The sequence below is a fragment of the Diplotaxodon limnothrissa genome, linkage group LG9 (assembly GCF_057381915.1).
Source record: "Diplotaxodon limnothrissa isolate DT_005_m linkage group LG9, D_limnothrissa_male_GT1.1, whole genome shotgun sequence".
NCBI classification, from domain to species: Eukaryota; Metazoa; Chordata; class Actinopteri; order Cichliformes; family Cichlidae; genus Diplotaxodon; species Diplotaxodon limnothrissa.
Window position 1 is genome coordinate 20,052,445 of NC_140604.1, and position 19,239 is coordinate 20,071,683.

At 39.5% G+C, this 19,239-nt stretch overlaps 1 protein-coding gene across 1 annotated transcript in view; it reads left to right on the top strand.

Annotated features, from left to right (window-relative positions):
• Window positions 1-19,239, top strand: part of LOC146625464 (cadherin-7-like) — a 124,453-nt gene that overhangs the window by 76,712 nt on the left and 28,502 nt on the right. Inside the window, exons 6-8 of the mRNA XM_085362827.1 lie at window positions 1,034-1,287; window positions 2,300-2,436; window positions 4,314-4,435. Coding sequence (XP_085218953.1) covers window positions 1,034-1,287; window positions 2,300-2,436; window positions 4,314-4,435 — 513 coding nt within the window. The remainder of the gene's footprint in view (window positions 1-1,033; window positions 1,288-2,299; window positions 2,437-4,313; window positions 4,436-19,239) is intronic.

The window sequence follows — 19,239 nt, forward strand, 5'->3', positions numbered from 1 at the left end:
TCCTCTCCCTGGTTTTCCTTTCTCCGCTTTGCCCTTCCTACTGTGTTTTAAATGTCAGCAGAACCTTTGGATTAAGTGCTAATCACTAATGACAAATCAGCGCTGACTATTTCCACCTCTTGTGATGAAATAAACATCACGCGGTCACCGAAAAGTTCACTTCTCCAGTCGTCTCAAACTCAAGAAAAGACCCAAACTCAGCAAAATAACAGCGGCGCTACTGGCACCAACTACATAAATAAAGAAAATTGTCAAGTTAAATGTAAAAAGTAATTTATTCATTTCTAATGGAAAAAGAAAATGTTGTGCGTTCCCACCTTAGTTTTGCATGCTCCGTAGCACATGGCTGATACATCACATTTCAGGGTTTCAAAGGGCTTGAAAATGGTCTCCGCGGGCCACATTGATGTGACACTTCATTGCTGGCACTCTTTTGTGGGAGAGGTAGGGCCATTGTTGGCCACAAGCAATTCTTGTCAGATGGGCCAATTTAATCCCTTGTTTGTTTTGCACCAAACTCAGACAATTACAACATAGGAGAGATTCACAGACAATGAAAGTGTCAAATCAATGTTCTCTTGCAGTATATTATACGTTGCTATGGGGAGTTCAATAAGCCAGACAAAATGACAAAAATGTTTCAAAAGCGTTCATTTCAGCGTGCTTTTCACCATGTTGTGAGACTTGCTTGAAATCAATATTACTGCTTTCACAGCACAAAGTAACTATAATCCATCACCAAATCACTTTGTTTAAGTCTAACTGTGTGTTAAATTGTAATGGGTCTTTAGAGTCCACGTCCTTAATTGTGATCAATATCTCAGCATCGTCTGAATGATTTACAGATTTACATACATAGTAACTGTTCCTCTAACTGTGAATGGGTGAAAATGCAGAGCTGCAATCCTGGTGTAGTTTTTATTTCTCAATTCTAAAAAGAGCTAAACATTTCCGACACCTCTCATATTTTGATAAGGGAAGCGAACGTTTCTCTCAATGTTTTCTGTATTCTCCCTGTCTACCTCTCCTCTAGCCTTTAGACTTTGAAACAAAGAGCAGCTTTTCTCTGAGAATCGAAGCCACAAACAGGAATATCGACTCCAACTTCTTGAACTTGGGACCGTTTAGCGACACGACATCAGTCAAGGTGACGGTGGAGGATGTGAACGAGCCGCCCGTCTTTTCCACACCGTTGAGCAAGATGGTCGTTTCAGAGGACGCCAAAGTGGGCACCTCGATCGGGAGAGTCTCTGCCCATGACCCAGATAACTCCAACAGTCCAGTCAGGTGCTAATGATTTATTCACCCGATTCAGACGTTAAAATCCCAATTTGTTTAAAAATGTGTTTAGTCCACATTATCGACAAACTCAGAATCCGTAGACCCTCCGACCTCCCCGTGTGGCGGTCATAAAGACAGTGCCAGATGGTGGTAGGGAAGAGGAGTGCAGCATTTGCAAAAGTGAAATGCCATCTTGAACAAGAGAAGGGCATTCCTGCTGGAGGGTCAAGGCTCAACACTTGTGCCGTGGCATTTATGGCTCAAAACAAGCACTCACATTGTCAGTCTGCGTGGTGTCACTCACAAGATCCCCCCACCAACCCCTACCTCCACCCCCTTCCTGTTTTGCATTAATTGAATGAATATTGTATGGGATTCAAGCTTTGTCTGTTCGGATTGTTAGCAATCTTAATCAGAAAATCAAATTACTGCACCATTGTAGCTGTAAATTGCTTCTTTTTACTCCTGTGACTGCTATCAGCATCTGCAATATATTTCACTACAACTGTTGAAATTAAAATTATTGTGGAACTAATGCAGCCACAAGAGTCAAATTACATTGCAATAATACCCTTTGGATGTACGCTAATTGAAGATGCAATTTTCTCTAGAAATATGAGTTGCATTGTATTGAAAAGGTTTGATCGGCGCTGAGTGCTGAGGGACAAGTAGGCAGTCTTCAAGCTTATCAATATTTAATGTGCTTTTGTTTTGCTCGTGATATAAAGTTCCAAATTGCTTCCACGTTTCTGAATCTAATCCAATCTATGGACTGTACTCATTAGTTGTAATATTTAGAGACAGCTTGGACAACATCATATGTCTTCTATAAAGTGTGAAGATAATGTATGTATTTATATATGAAACCGAATGCAGCTCTTACTGCTGATGGGGAAAAAACATGATCATAATCTTTCCTTACAAGTAGAAGAAACTCTAAAATGTCAAATCAATACCACTATCCAAAAGCAATTTCTAAAAGTGTGTATGTGCGCTTTGTGTACTGTTGTGTGCCCAGGTACTCCATTGACAGGAACACAGACTTGGAGCGCTTCTTTAATGTGGATGCCCTAAGTGGGGTCATCAGCACAGCCAAACCTCTGGACCGAGAAGCAAACTCTGTCCACAACCTCACCATCTTTGCCATCGAGAGCCGTAAGTTTCCTTGTGGGAAAAACTTTCAAAACTACTATGTAGTCCACTATTGCTTTATTCATCCTATAAATAGTACTTCATCAGCTCTAATATCAACATTGTGAACCACATGCTGGTGCTGGATTCTGTTTAATTAGGGATGTCTTCTATTGTGTGTCCAAAAGTAAAAACCCACGAGTGACTGAGCTAGATAGCTTGTCTGCTGGTTAATCAACCAAGAAATAACTACTCTAGTTTACAGGGTTAAAAAAAAGACCTTCGCTCACAGCTAGCAGGTCCTTTGTGGACTGTGAAGAGAGAAGCCCGTTGTGCATACTATCAGAGTTTAAGCCCTAAAACCAGGTCTGTCCTGCTCCTTACTGGAGGGGAGACAACATTACCTCAGAGAGCATCACTTTTTTATGTACACAGTTTCTCTTGTGAGCAAGTAAGTTATCCAAGTCCTCAAAAGGGTTATATCAGCAGGATGCATTTTTCCTAAGATATACTGCAATACTGTAGCTGGCTTGCAATATACATGAAGCTTTAGATCCTTTCTGGCCTGTTATCCACTCTGTAAGCTGTCTGTGCTTTGGACAATGCAGTGTGGTGTTGTTGGGGTTGTTGCGGAGCTGTCGGGGAATGTTAATTCACATACGGGAGGGTCATTCTGACCTCCATGTCTCCCTGAGCCATGGGGACGAGATGCTGACTAAGGGCGGGTGATCTCGCCCACGGGTGAACAATGTTAATGTGATGTGAAGAAGTGCCGTGTGCCTTTTTTGTTCGTCTGTCAATGGCTCCAAGGACATAAACCCCTTTTTTTGTTCCTTCTTCTTTTTCCCACATTGCATTCCTATCATTCCGCACAATGGACAGCAATCACAAGCACGCTATCCACTGAGCACGCCAAACAGCTGCGTCACATCGGTATAAGTTAAAAAGACAACCAGCCTGTCAGCCCAGCACTTCTTTTGCTTTCACATCTTCAGATCGAACACTGCGTGAAAAAGGTCTTCTTTTCTTTTCTTTTTCTCAAAGCCTTTTTATCCATCTTTGCTTCAAAGATGTGTTTTTATTTACATCTAACAGCACACAGATGCGCCACTTGGTTGAATCCCGAGTGTGAGTGCTTGCCTGATATAGCAACAAAAAGAAAGCAGCATATAATAATAGCCATATGAAATGTCACAACAGTCCCTCATGCATGAGGCACTGACTTCTGACACATAGTGACACTTGGGCGCTGTTTTCAGCTGAAAACATCTTCGAGTTCATGGACTGGCAACAAAATCTACTGTCCTGCCTTATGACAGTATTTATAGTAAATGGGTTCTTTGTTACTGAAGAGGGTGCAGGGACTCTGTGGTTGAGGGATGTTGTGCACTCGAGCTGCAGTCACTCACATTTCATCCACTCTGGCCAGACCACGCCAATGACAACAAGTCTGTGGCCCGAGGCTCCGCACGAGGCTCCGCACGTCCTTTTTATCACCATCAAATCAGCCGTCATCTCTGGCCGGCACCGTGGCACCACCAGGCTAAATCATCATCTTGCACTCAGACACAGCCATTTAGCCATCAGTGTGTATCAGGCGGACAGAGGCGTGAAGCCCTCCGTGCGAGATGGCTCATTCGCACACGCAAACAACAAGCCAGCACCGAGTCTAATCACTGCGGCTGATCCGCAGCAGAGAGGGCAAGAACGCCAGCTGTTTGAAGCAGACTGCATATTTCATTACAGCAGCACTTTTTTTTTCCTCCCTCCACCTCCTTTGTGATTAATTATAACACATGAGAAAGATCAATATTCCATAATTTGGCCCAGTGCAAAGTTAAGGCAGAATCAAAGTGCTTTAAAGAAAGTTTGACAGACTCTCTTCTCTCTTTCCCTTTCAGATGACCCAACCCAAATCGGAAAAGGCATCACTTTGATCACAGTGCAGGACATAAATGATAACGCTCCGGTTTTTGCCATCGACTATGAAACACTGCTTTGTGAAAATGCCATACCAGGACAGGTAAGACCCAGAAACATCTCCGCAGTCGGTCTTGCTTCCCTTCCTTTTTTTCTCTCTCCTTACTTGCTTGAAGTTTGACTCACAAAGACAGCCCGCTGATTCTCAAAGCCATTAAAACCCTTTCTCTTTTGTTCCTCAAAACAAGTCCACTGTGTGCATGCACTATCCACTTCACAGCTCGAGGTCACTCCAGGGAGACAGCATCATTAGTATGAGACACATCCTTAAGATTTAATAGCAGGTATTGTAGTTCTTATCGTTCATTAGAGATGTTACTCGCATTCAATACTGTCAAAGGCAGCTAAATTAATGACAGTGCACTATGCCTGTGGTCTTAACAACCTAATGCAATGGCTCATGCTGGGATGGAGTAGTGTTCGGCGTCGGTCTGATTTTCCATTCTGAAGTCCTGCGTAATTAGATGGTCGCCATGCAGGGCAGTGATGTAGAAAATGCAACACAATATGGTCGGAAGGTAACTAGAGAGATTTTAGGAAGAGGAGGAAGAGAAGAAGCTGATTTTTTTGCTGCTTTTAGCATTTGGCCTCATTGTTGCTAAATGACTTGTGTGTCAGTGGCGGCGATTCATCTGCTCTTGGCATTTGGAAAATACAATCAGAGGCGAAGGGTAAAAGAGGCGTGTAGACTTGAATAAGTACAATTGATCAGAATGATGCATTATATTGGGAATGGCCATTAGGCCCTTTTAAATATGTTATTTGCATTCATATTTGGGAGTTGTTTGTCACCAGGCTCACAGGAGGGTGAGCAGAAATAGCAAATGATTTCATTTGCAAAAAGTGAAAGACTACATTTTCTCTGTGTGTATTTGTTTTATATGCACGGAGCGGCTCATTTTCCATCAAGGTTCCAGAGACTAACCCTCATCTGACCGACATATTTAACATACATGGATTACCGGCTGAAGTCTCTGGGGAACTGCTATTATATTTGCTAAGAGCAAATATAATAGCAAAACACTAATAATGGCAAAACTTGTTTCTTCTCAGAGCGTTATTAGTTATGTAATTAAGGGCATCTAAAGATAAAAAATGGAATTAATCTTATTACTGCAGAGTTACAACTAATTTGCAGTTTTGTAAAATGAAAAACGTGTCTTTAACACATGCACTTGCCGATGTTATCTGAAGTACAATCCACATTATTACTAAATACTTATTTATCATCCTTTTATTCTCAGTAGTTTTAAGTAAACATCACTTTTGTTGGCTTTATATGAGAAAAGCAATCGGAATAAATATAAAATAATAGAAATAAAAAAAACAATAAAGGCAGCCCAAAGTTGTCATTTCTGAAAGGGTGACGTCTCTTTGGTGGCATCTCAAAGGCATCCTGATCAGATGCCTTAGCCACCTCTGCTGGCTCCTTTCGATGTAGAAGAGTAGCGGCTCCACTCTCAATCTCTAAAGGGAGAGCCTAGACAGCATTCAGAGGAAATTCATTTCCGCCACTTGTATCAGTGATCTCATTCCTTCCGTCACCACAGCTCGTGACCATAGGTGAGGGTGGCAACGTAGATCGACAGCTTTAAACTGACACTCACCTCTCTCTTCAGCATCCACACCAATCTGCCAATCTCCCACTCTACTCTTCCCTCACAAGACCGCAACATACTTGAACTCCTCCACTTGGAGAAGCAACCCCATCCCTGACACAGAGTGGGCACTCTTCTGGCTGAGAACCACGGCCTCAGATTTGAAGGTGCTCCTTCTCATCCCAGCTGCTTCACATTCAGGTGCAAACCACCCCAGTGAAAGCTGGAGGCCAAGAGAACCACATCATCTGTAAAGGTCAAAGACCAGATCCAGAGTCCGCTGAATCTGATGTCACAACAATGATAACATCATTAGGCAGACCTAAAAAATGGGAGCGATGGAAGAAAACTCCTGTGAGATATGACATAATACACCTCCAGGGTTTGTACGGATCCCAGGATGAGTGTTAAAGTGAATTTTCAAATTTCTCATTATGCTGCCATGTTGGTCTTTTTTAGGCATTTTTTGAGCTTGTATCTTTTTTTAATCACAACTAACTAAGTGGAGTTCAGTATACACAATTCAGCCAACCTTGAGGTATTTTAAGATATTACTCAATTGAATGTAATTCATCACACTGTAGCTGTAAGGCTTAGCATTTGCAGGAATAAACACTGCCTCTATATTAGTTGACATCATTATTGAAAAATGCATTCTACCAGAGCTGAATGTCTATTTTTGGTTAATGATCCCGCCACTTATCCTCAGACGATTGTTGTTCCTCTGCGATATTAAAGTTAGCGCAACATAAAGCAACCATCTCTCACTCGTCGATATTTCAACTTTTAAATTCAGGAGATAATTTGTAAACTTCTTCCCACTAGCACCTTATAAATTATGGCACAGAGACTGAAACAAAGTCATTCTCCAACAATCATACCAGCCTGCAGGACACAGCAACAGCCATTGCCCATGACAGCATCATCAGCAGGAAAAGGTGCTGCAAATCTGTAATTACTCAGCTGAAGCAGACAGATTGCTTACTCAATGCCAGCGATAGCTGAGCTGCGTGGTTCCCCCCTAGGTGTAGCTAGAAGCTTCTTTGCTGTAAAGTGAGGAGCTGGTGGTGACTGAGGCCTTGGTCCCTGTCCATCCAGCGAGTTGAAGCGATGCATTCAAATTATGACTGCACAGTCATAAAATGGTGCAGTTAAAATGAGCTACTTTAGCTTGGAGCTGGTTTTAACCTTATAATAGTTAAGACACTTACAACACAAAGTAGTGAGTATGTATGGTTGTGTGTGGAAATGTGTTTGGATTTTACTCAACTGAAGTGAAATACTGTCAGCCCAGCGCTAAGTACCTGAAGTATGCACGTGATTTCATATTTTTACACAAATAGCTACATTCAAGGATTTAATTAGCTCCTCAATTTACAAGTTAGGAGCTGTGACTCATCACATCACCTCAAAAGAAGGAAGACAAAGGAACACAAAACAAATAGGCGTTAAATGTCTAGAATATATTTCACAATTAAACTCACCTAACATATCTTTTATCTTCTTATCTAAACACTTTTGAGAAAATGGTTTGTGAACCGTGTGGATTTATACTTGCTAATTGTAAAATGCGCTCTGATCATCATAAATCACAATTGACCAAAAAGACAAGGAAAAAAAGCGAACTAAACTAACTACACACAATTCCCAGGCGAGCCCAGACAGTCATTCCCAGTCTAGGCTTGAAAAGGTAAGCAAACCGCCTTTGCTAACAAAACAACACTTGGAGCCAGGTGTTGTGATGAGATTGGAAGTGTGGGCTGATGGGTTGATAATTAAAGGCATCCGAAGTCTGCACTCACAAAGTGTGTTCTTCTCATGAAAGATTGGTTGTTGTGAGCCATGCCTCAATCGCAAATCACGAAAGCTGGAAAAGACTCCAGAGCATCTTTAAAGATCTAAATGTCCATCAGTTCGCAATAAGACAAGCCATTTTCAAAGAGAGGGGCTCCGAAAGACTGATGGTACTCTCTGTAGGAATAAATCTCCACTAGAAAAAAAAAGGTAATGAATAAGAAGGGTGTTGATGGAAAGACACAATGAAAGCACTGCTTTTCTGGGGAAAGTAAAAACGTGCTGCTCTTCATTTCCTATTAGTTTAGTCAGAAGACAATCAGATCACAAGAAAATCCTTGTTATTCACAGTGTATATAAGGTTTCCACATTAAAAAGGACCATCCAGCTGTTGTTTCACATTGAATATCTTACATTCCAACAGTTAAATATGTGATTTATAGTCACATGTAGATGTTTTTTTTTTTTTTAAATGTAGCATTGCAGCCATCGTAGCTACAATTTCTTTGATTTCTTTTTAAATACACATAAAATAAAGAGGCAAAATAAATTGATGTGACCTCTGTGCAATGTGTTGTCTGTCTCTGTAAATTAATGTTCCGGAGGAGGTTACATTTATAGCAACAGCCCGTTTATTCAGTGAATTCTCTGGTTTGCTCTCGGTTTTATCACTTAGGAAATGTTGCCAAGTGGAGTTCCACTGTGTCACGCTCTGAATTGAAGATTGTTAGTCACACCTTTATTTCATCACGTCTGGATTATTGTAATTCATTGTTCGCTTGTCTTAACAAAGCTTCCTTTGAACATCAGCAGGTTGTTCAAAACACCGCTGCGAGCCTTCTGGCTGAGTTTTGCAAGTACTCGCATGTCACATCGTTGCTAATTTAGTTGCACTGGCTCCCCATTAACTTCAGAGTCCATCGGTGAACCTTTACATCCATGCAGCCCCCATTCCCCGCAGGACCCTGAGTTTGTTTACTGACAATAACAAATATGTGTGCCTAAAATGTTGAGTTTAAGTAATTTGAATACATGTAAATCTGTAAAAAAATTAAAAAAAATTATTGCAATTAAATCTGATCATATTAAACATGTTTGATTTGTATATATTTAGTTTAGATGAAGCATATTTTTCTTAATGATGAATTATTTGAATAAATCTTTGATTTTACATATTTTATAGAGCTGTCAGTGTTAACCTTGTTTAAATGGCATTAACGCGACAAATTTTCGAGTTAACGAGTTACCGCGGATCACCTTGTGTGTGGAGCTGCACAGCATCACCACGTTAGCGCCTTTAGCTCGTTAACGTGTTGACGCCATCCAGCCATCCAGGGCGATCCGCGGTTACTCGTTAACGGAGATTTTCCGCGTTAATGCAGTTATGGCTTTACCGTAACTTACCATAACTTATTAACGCTGACAGCACTAATATTTTGAGCGTGATTTTGAGTTCTAAGGTTTTTTAATGTACAAAACTGAGAACAGTGGCCCCCTGACATGGGACCACTAAAATGTCATCACATGAGAGTTAGCTACATTTAGTCAAGAGGCTCTTTGCTGGTAGTAATCTGTATTAAAAAGAGAAAGTTAACAAAAAATATTTCACAATATTTCAGCCAGCAAACATATATTACAATTTACTAACTATACATGTTACAAACATATTACCTCTACAGTGAATCCAGTAAATACAGACTGTAACTTTCCTATTTAGAGATCTGTTACCGAACCTTTTTAAACTGTGTGACATTTACATGCAGTTTACGTGTTAACATTTTTGATTAGCGTTTTCTCCCATAATTTCTTATATATCATTTGGAAATACTCGAGAGCCACATATTGACATGTCACATCCCGTGCAGTATTTTGTCTGTAAAAATAAACCTGTGCTTTCAGTAATGTAACTGCCATAGCAATTGCCATGATTGTCTTTGTCACATCTTGAGGAATCACAAATCTTTGCATGCTGCGCTCACCTCACGTCTTTCACATGGGATAAATTTAGATCAGAAACGTGCTTCTTGTACTTTCTTTAACCTTGTCGTAGGAGTGAATGACTACTACAGACAGGAAGTGCTTGTTTTCTTACTTTTTTTTAATTATCTGCTAATTCCAATTTTATTCAGTCCCATTGAAGCCCTCTCTTGGGCAAGACTGAAGTGTACCAATGGGAATGCACCTTCAGACTGAATAATGAGGGCACAAAAAAATGGAAATTTCATGATGAAATTTACACCCAAAAATACAGAGCAAAGGGAAGGAGAGACGCTGACATTTGAATGTGAAAACACAGTTTGAATTACAACGAGATGTCTGCTGTCTGTTACTAGACGGACTAGGTGGACTCATAACCTGTCAGATACGTGCTCCACCACCTCCCTGATTCCTTATTAATCAAAATGCCCCTGTTGTGTACTATATGTCTGGCTGTAGCAGTGAACCAGTGGCAGTACTAACTGTGTCTGCTTTTCCTGTAAAGCATTGTTAAAAATCTCACGCCGCCCACTGGCTGTCACGCCCATTGGCTTATTCACAGCTGTGACAAAGATGAAATAATAATAGTTGCCAGTTGGGGCCAGGGTTGACTCTGTGGCTCTGTAGCACAGATTAAGAGGGAGTGCAGGGATGGAATAAGCTGCCATTTTTCAGGCCTAATTAAGGCCGTCTCGTGGCACTGGTTCTCTCCAGAGATGCCACTTGTTACGGATCAACGGTGCGTCTGTCTTCTGCCATAATATTAATTGATATTATGATGATGTGGAAGGGGCAGGGCAGCAGGGACGGAGGAGTGGGGGGTCACGTTGTACAATCACTTCAGTGTAACCATTACATACATGAGTGGACTTGGCATTCAGCTGCCCCCAATCTGCTCCCTGCCCCTCCCTGCAGTCCTGTAGCGTCCCTGAGGGATTTGGGAATGTTGGGTAGTCATGAACTGAGGTTTTCAAACTGCAAGGTAAAAGAGTTGAAAAGAAAGCAGTGAGATACAAACACTGCTGAAGTAGCTGGTGCATGCTGACGTTTGAAAATGTGTTTTTTTTTTAATGAGGCTGTGAGGCTAAATTAAGATACAAAACCCCTAAGTGGCTACTTCTGCCAAATTTGCATCAAACTTTGTGCTCCTTCTGAGCTTTCAGTCAAATGTCAACACAAGGTAATACACTGATTTTTAAATTTGCTGTGATGTTCACCTTTTAAGGATATTCTTATCACATATGTCACATTTAGCTTAGAATTTACTGACCCCCCCCCCCCAAAAAAAAAACAAAAAAACAAAAACAAAAACGAAAAACAAACAAAAAAACAAACAAACAAAAACAAAAAAACTTAGGTTCCTGCAAAGTAATCCAATAGTTATACCTGTCTTTCCATCCACAGGAAACCTAACAGCAACAGATGAACTGCCTTGACTGTATATAAAATGAATGTAGCAACCATAGCATCTGGTTTGTAAAGCCTTGCAGTTTTAGCATTCTGAATGACACTTTGGAGCTGGGTGTAATGATATTTGGAAGAAAGACAGGCATGCTAAGTGTTCAGCTAACACTAGCTAGCTTGTTTATCAAGATGCATCAACAGACTGTAAGGCTGCATCACCTGGGTGCAAATAGCAGCTAATGTAACATACAAAAAAATGCAATACAATTGTATTTACCAAAACTAGAGCATAGCCCCACTGAACCTATTCTGTTTATCATATAATGTCATGAAAATCAGTGTCTTACATTATTTACTAGAAGACAGCTAGCTGTTACAGCTGACCGTGATCACCTGTCAGATAAAGAGGTTCCCAGGTCTGTGGAGTTTGCATGTCTTCTCTGTGCTGGCATGGCTTTACTCAGGGTACACCAGCTTCCTTCCACAGTCCAAAGATGTACATGTTTGGTAACTTGATGATTCTAAATTGGCCCTATGTGTGAATGTTAACATGAGTAATCAGGGTTTAGAGAGCTAGACTCCAGGCTCCCTGCAACACTGAACTGGAGTTAAGAGTTAAGACGGTGGATGGATGGATGGATGGATGGATGGATGGATGGATGCAAGTTTTGGTAATGTGAAGATACATTTTTATTGAGGAGGCTGTAAACATATTTATGTGTGCTTTAAATGTGGGTATTTCAACTGCAGCAACTGTGTGGTTTACCTTGCTGCTGGAGTCTTCTTCAAAGCCGTTTAATGAAGTGCACTTTTGGTAGTTCCCAGTTGGCTTTATTTTCCAGCCCCAAGGTTTCCTCTCAGACTACTTCTTGTTTTCTTACAACATAGCGTGCTGTAGTTCCAGTGTGTGTGTGTGAATATCTCCTAACTTAAACAATGAATAGTCAGTGAAGAATCTTAATGTTGTCCAATAAGACATGTATTTACATACAAATTTATATCCTGGTATGTGCCATTATTTTTTCAAGTTTCTTTTTTTTGTTTTTTTTACCATTCCCTAATTACTATACTGCCTCACATCAATAAAAAAGTGTCTTCGCACCTCTAGTCATCGCTCAAATTATCAGTTTATTATGGGAGTTGCATCAAGGTGAGAGATATGCCAAGGTGCTAGGGGCAGAGAAAATATTAGTGTGTGGCAGCAAACTGTCTGTTCTATAAAAAGACAGAACAAGGAGCAAGTTTAATCTCAGATCTCACCAGGAGATGACTTTAGCCTCAGCAGTTTCGACTTGTCAGGATCATGCCAACAAACACGCTTATGACAAGTCGAGTCTCAGCGAACAATTCAGATTGTCGATGCGGAATGAGAGCGGCGGCATAAAAAAAAATAAAGGGATTGAAGGATGACATTTGTTGAATGATATTGATTGGCAATATGTGTGGGTGTGGGGCATCCGTACGTATGTCTGTGTGTGTGTGTCTGACAGCAGGGTGAGATGTGTGAGCTGGTGCTGTTAGTGAACAAAGTTATGGGTGTCACATGTGGGTGATGTTTAGGGCGTCTATGTCATAGGAAGCCGTGGCAGAGTGCCGCAGAGCGAGGGGTGTGAAAGCGGCAGGCCCACCACTTCCTTCGTCAACACAACCCATGGTGACAGCTGTCATATTGCCATGGCAACGAGTGCCACCTATTTGATGCGATACTTATTTATACTCTTGGTTCAACTTTGAAGTGGCTGTCTTGATCTTATTGTATGACTAATCTGCCAACAGGGCTTTAGGTGGCTTAAATGAAAGTCTCTTAGCTGTACAGCCAGTCGTATCCTACTCACAATCTGATAATTACACTATAAAGACAGTATAACACTAGACTAGACCCTGAAGAGTTTAAAATGCAGTGCAGTGTTTACTTCGCTGGTGTCAAAGTGTGATTTGCTCATTATTGCTTGGATTCTTCATCTTTTTTATATATATAGTCAGTCATTCTAGTTATGCTACTTTACCAAACATTACTTTTTTCATTATAGAAGCCACATTTCATGTTCCTGTCTCCAGTCAAAGTCTGAGTCAGTAATGCAGCAGCTCAAGGGAGCACAGATGCTTTGTGTCATAGTTGAAGTAAATTATGGCCATTGTAGTTTGCTAACATACTTCCGGTGTTTGGAAGAATTAAATCTTGATTGTTTGAACTGCACGCCGGTGAAAACAGATGCGTTTTAGGTGGCAGGGTGTCATTTGTAGAATTATTGCGAGTGCTGAGTGAACAGGCAGGATTTGGCCTGTGAAGGTGCAGCTCAATCAACCAGGTGGTGCGATGTCTGGGGATGGGTGGATTCAAATAACTAGACACCAAAGAGTAGAATCTTCAATGAAAATATCCAGAACCCAGAATTTGGCTTTGGATTAAAGACTGAACACTGAAACTCATTTTGAAGCTTGTGCATAATTTTTTTTGTACCAGTGTACTGTTGTGGATAATATATGTAAACAAAAGTATAAGTCCCTTTGATCAAAGAAAAAAAAACCCAAGAATAACTCTAAATAAAACATTTCAAATTTCTTATTTTCTTTTCATATTCCCCATACGGTAAAAAAATACATTTTTCCTGGCCAAAATATATTTCAAATATATGGTAAATATATTTTGTATTTGTGATGCTCCAAAAAATATATTTTTGAAATTGAAAATGTATTTCTTTCAAACCAAAATACATTTCAAAACATATTTTAGGGTGAAGAAAATACATTTCCAACCTTACAGTAGAATGTATATCAAAGTATCCTTTATTTAAAATATATTTAGTGCAATAATGATGATAATGATAACAATACTAAAAGTAACCTGTTTTATGCACATCTGCAAAAAACAGTTGGATTCAAACAAAACAGAGTCAAAGGTCTATCACGAATTAGGTTGTTTATTCATTTGCTTACAGTATTTCACATTACACAATATCTCACTATAATGTAGCGTTCATTGACTTTGAAATTATCTGTCAGTGATACAGTAAACAAGATACAACAACTGCTATGTACACTTTAGTTTTTGACAATATATACAATTTAGTATTTAAAGGAACACACTCCACTGTTTTGGAAATAGGCTCATTCTCCATCTCCCTCAGAGTTAAAAATGCAGCGTCTTCTTTCTAGATCCGTACGTTAATAGGGCTCTGGAGCGTGATCTTACGGGATGGGGCGTAGCCACGATTTTTGGTCAAGGCGCCATATTAGCAGGCCAAACAAATGCTTGCTGTGTGGTCGGTTGTAATGTTAGATTGCACTACCGACAAAGGAATAAGCTTGAAAACAGGCTCTCTTTTCATTGTTTCCTCACCTGGAAACATCATGAGGGAGCTTATGTGTTGGATGTTACCAAAAGAAGGCGTCTAGCCTGGATAGCAGCTGCGAGACGAGCTGATATCCAGTTCTCTACCAGCCACAGATATCTGTTGGTGTGCTCCAGTATTTTCATTCAGGTAAGTTCTAAATAAGTTCATATTATTATTTATAGCCTGTTAATTTTATTTTCAATAGCACAAACTTTTTATTTTCAATAGCACAAACTTAGAACAAACATGCAGAACTACCTTCTATTTATAGAGTTGCTAATTATTTGGCATTATTGCAACAAACCAGCCTATGAAATGAATGAAACAAATCCTGACTGGGTTCCAACACTACACATGGGGCACTACGAAATCCCTGCTTCAAACTACATGCTACATACCACCATGCCAATCAGATTACTTCTTCCATGTGAGGGTAAAAAGGTGACCTTCCTGGATAAGATGGCAAAGGTTTGCTGCGTTTTGGTGAACATGTGCCCCAGTGTGGTAGTAAAACCAGGGAAAAATGCTCTTGTTAAATACTTTTAAGTCTTGTGCTGTTTATGTAGTGATAAGTTTTCAAAAGAGACAGTAAATTACAGAATGCTAGTAGTGGGTGATATTATACAAATGCTGTCATGATTTTATGTGAACATTTTGTCATTTGTAAACTATACATAACATTTTTTCTACATTGTAACTGATGTGATGTTCGACAAAGTGCTTTTAATTAAAAATAGGCAAACATTTCTTTGTTTCTTTATTCAACTTTTGAACAGTGGTATTTAGTAAGTACATATTCAGTAAATGCAAAGTATTTACATGGCCCCCTAAATTAAAACATTATGGGTTATTCAGAACAGAACTGTGCTTGGAAAAATATTGTCCCATCAGTTGATCCAACTCCTCCACAGTAGCAGGTGGAACTTTTCTTTTTTGAGGATGGCTTCTTTTACCTGTCACAACGAATGGTCTGTTTATGTTTTGATCAAGAACCTTTTTTTTGGGCAGCTGAAGAGGAGAAGTCTATCTTATGGCCAACCTCTGGCTGTATCTTGGTCATATTACCCAGCAAAACCCAGTATGCAGGTTCATCTGTAACAGTCCTTGTGCCACAGATCCTCACTGTTGCTTCTACATTAAACAGAAGAGCAGTGACATGGCTGCAAGTCTCCACGACTCTAGCCATACAGCTGCAGTGGGCGGCTTCAACCTTCCCTGTGATGCTCACAATGACCTGTGGCTGCAATGCTGCAATTCAGTCTTTAAGAGTGCAGGACCTAAAACACACACAGACAAAGTTCATTTAAAGACAAGAACTTTAATAAGCCAAGTCCGACACAAATGTGTTTTATTTACTTTCAAATCCATTTATCATAAATGTAACAAATAAAGTGTTTTTATGTATCCATCTATAGAACGCTGCATGTTATATTCTAAATCTGCATATTTCTTTTTAGAAACCTATCAGCAAAGAATGAACCTAAAGTATGTAATGAATGTATTTTTAGTGACACAGGACACAAACAAGGAAGCAAATCAAATCAAATCACAAATCAAATCACTTTTTATTGTCACATCACATGTGCAGGTACATTGGTACAGCACATGTGAGTGAAATTCTTGTGTGCAAGATGTGTAATTAGGATTATTTATAATAAATATGAATTAATTAGGGCAATTTCTTTAACCATAAAGAATAACTAAATCCTTCAGGACAATGTCACATCAATGCACTGAACTCACTATGTTATCCCTCTAACAGAGCCTCTACATGTTCTCACTGTAATTTCCCCCTCACGAATGAATTTTTGCTAGCACTAATTTGAATGTTGGGGGGAATCAAACGCATTTTACTCGCAGTACTCAAGCTGACTTACCTTTGCTTGAATGACGCCGTACTCACAACGTGGAGGCTTAAAAATAGCCAAATCTTGTACCCAGTCCTTGGTGAATTGGATGTGCGCCTCCAGAGATTTATAATTGCGAAATTGGTGCGCCGTGTATGCTCTGACTCCACAGACAAGGTATGAGAGTAGATCATGCTAAGTCAATAGCGGTTTGGTCTTCAGGGTTTCTACTCCACGGCTATATTTCATACGGGTCCACATTTCAACAATCAAGTACCGTCTCTTTGCATCTGGACAGAATCTGTCTCTATACCGTCATTTTCTTTTGAGCTACGTTTCAGAATGGTTCGTAGCAATCTTGTTTTGATTCGTGACCTGCCAAGATGGTGCTGCGCTCCCACAATGCATTGCGACATTACGTCAACTCCAAAGCCCTTTGCGTGCAGGAGTGTATGCGCATGCGCATTGCCACGGTGGTTTAAAAAATAAAGATATAATGAAAAGTAATTAATAAAAATTAAATATTTAAACATTCCCACAAATGTGCAATGAACGTGCAAAAACTCTCTTTAGTAGTTGTTGCTGTTTCTTTCTTTCTTCTTTTTTTTTTTTTTTGAAAAATAACGACGTCTCTGAGGCGCGAAATCTGACAGCGAGAGGAACGGCCGGATACAGGAGACGGGAAGAAACAAGCCGATTATGTTCGCGTTAATTAAGTGGTTGGAAGATGTAAAATTCTCAATTCTGCCAACTGAACATATACGAGATTTTAATGAGGATGAATAATTAGCCGGCATGGAGGAAACGGACCTTTATTTCATGGAGTGGCGACAAGAAGCCAAGGCGGGTGGCCAGTCTAAGAAGCCTCCATCATCAAGCTAGCAGGTGCCTTTTCCCATATAATATTACTTTATTCTCGTGTATTTGGAACGGAAGCGTAGAGCTGCCACCCAGGCAAAAGAGAAATATAAGTATATCACGTTATAACGTGAAAAGTTTATCGTTCTAACAATATACTATCATGTTTGAACAACATGTTTGAACAACATTGTACGAAAAATTTACATAATTATCACGTCCGTACAATATTGTGCGAACGTGACAATTATCGTGATATTATATTATACAAACATGAAAAGCATAATGTTAGAACAATAAACATTTCACGTCATAACGTGATACAGCTCTATTTTTCTTTTGCCTGGGTGGCAGCTCCACGCTTCCATAATTTGGTAATCAAAATATGTAACTTAATTAATTATATTGTGACGTACTTTTGCCTTTTCTTATTATTCTGCCTTCTCAATAACTATCAAAGCCTATTCACATTTAATTTGGCTTTCACAGAAATCCTACCTCTCCTTCTGGCTACAGAGTACTTACCAAGGTTAGAAACAAAGAACAGTTATGCTTTATTAATGTTCGCTAATTACAATGTTCCACATTTCCTTGCTTTTTAAGTCATTTTTAGGCTTTTTAGAGTTTTTGTTTTTTATTTTTTTAGCAGTAATGTTTCTGCCTATTTATTTCAGCCCATGAAATCGAATGCAGATCTTCCTAATGTGAGATTTACATAAATGTAAGTAATTTTGTTTGTCATTGTCATTAATGTTGTTGCTGTTGTTGTTTTTGTGCAGTTTGCAATCATATAAACCTAGCAAGCATCAGTCAGCACAGTGACTAACCTAAACAGATTCTTGCTTTATTCACATATATTATATGTAATTATATATACCTGCACATTGTACCTAGGGTTGCAGCCACTTGGCCCCACCCCATTGTTGTGACAGCCCTGATTGTACTTATACACTGCATCTGAACAGGGAACAGTCTGCCACATTAATGTATTTTTAAGTGACTTGTTTGTAATACATGAATTTGTTTTTTACAGATGTCAAAGTCTCAACCTCATGCTGCCCTCCCCCATCCTCCTAAAGTAAGTATTTGTTGTTGTAGTTTTTTATGCGGTGTCTGTGTCACATGCTAATCATAATTATTGAAATAACTGTTTTCTAACAGATTTTCCAAAACACTAGTTAGGTTTGTTGTCATTCAGACCAATACTACTGCTTAGACATTGCATATGCATAGATACAGTCGTAGTGCTTGACACATGCAAACAGCAGTAGATGTACTAAAAAGGAAATAATTACAATCATGATGTTGATTGCTGATGTCAGTATATATATTTTAGAGGAATGTTTTGTTTTTCACCCAAAATGAACTATATTGCTTCAGAAGAGATTTATTACCCTACCGGACTCTTATATATTGTTCTGTTTTTTGTTTTTGTTATTTTCAGGTTCAATGGTGCGTGTTCTTCTAATGGCCGCCTTCCCACTGGAGGTTTTGATCCACAGCAATTTAAAAGGTAATCAGCTTTGAAAGTCAGTTCAAATGGTTAGCTAATAGTACTTTAAAAAGCCTACAACTCTGTCACCAGTTTCTTTACCAAAAATTACCCATAAAAGTATCGCTCAATAGCATATATTGTAGTTCAAATGTTTAGTTGTACAAATATCAAATTTTTGGAAATCTAAAACTAGTCAAACACTCAAATGTTCATGCTTTTTATAGGAGGACAGAGCAAAACGGACATCGGCGCAGAGTGAAGAACTGCCCTTGATAAGGACACTATGACAGCCATATATAGTAAGTGAAGACTTTCTGTGTATCTAAAATTGCATACAGCACAAGTAACTTACTTTGCAACCATTAAAATAGGTTGTAAAGTAAGTTACCAATACAAATAGGTGATGATGCATTGTAGTGGTTGGTCTCAGACAAAGAAGGTCAACAGATTTATGAATGCTGGAAGGTAAGGAGAGACGACCAAAAGGGGTGTTAGCATTACTGTAATGTGAACTGGATAGACTTCCCATCTAGGAAAAA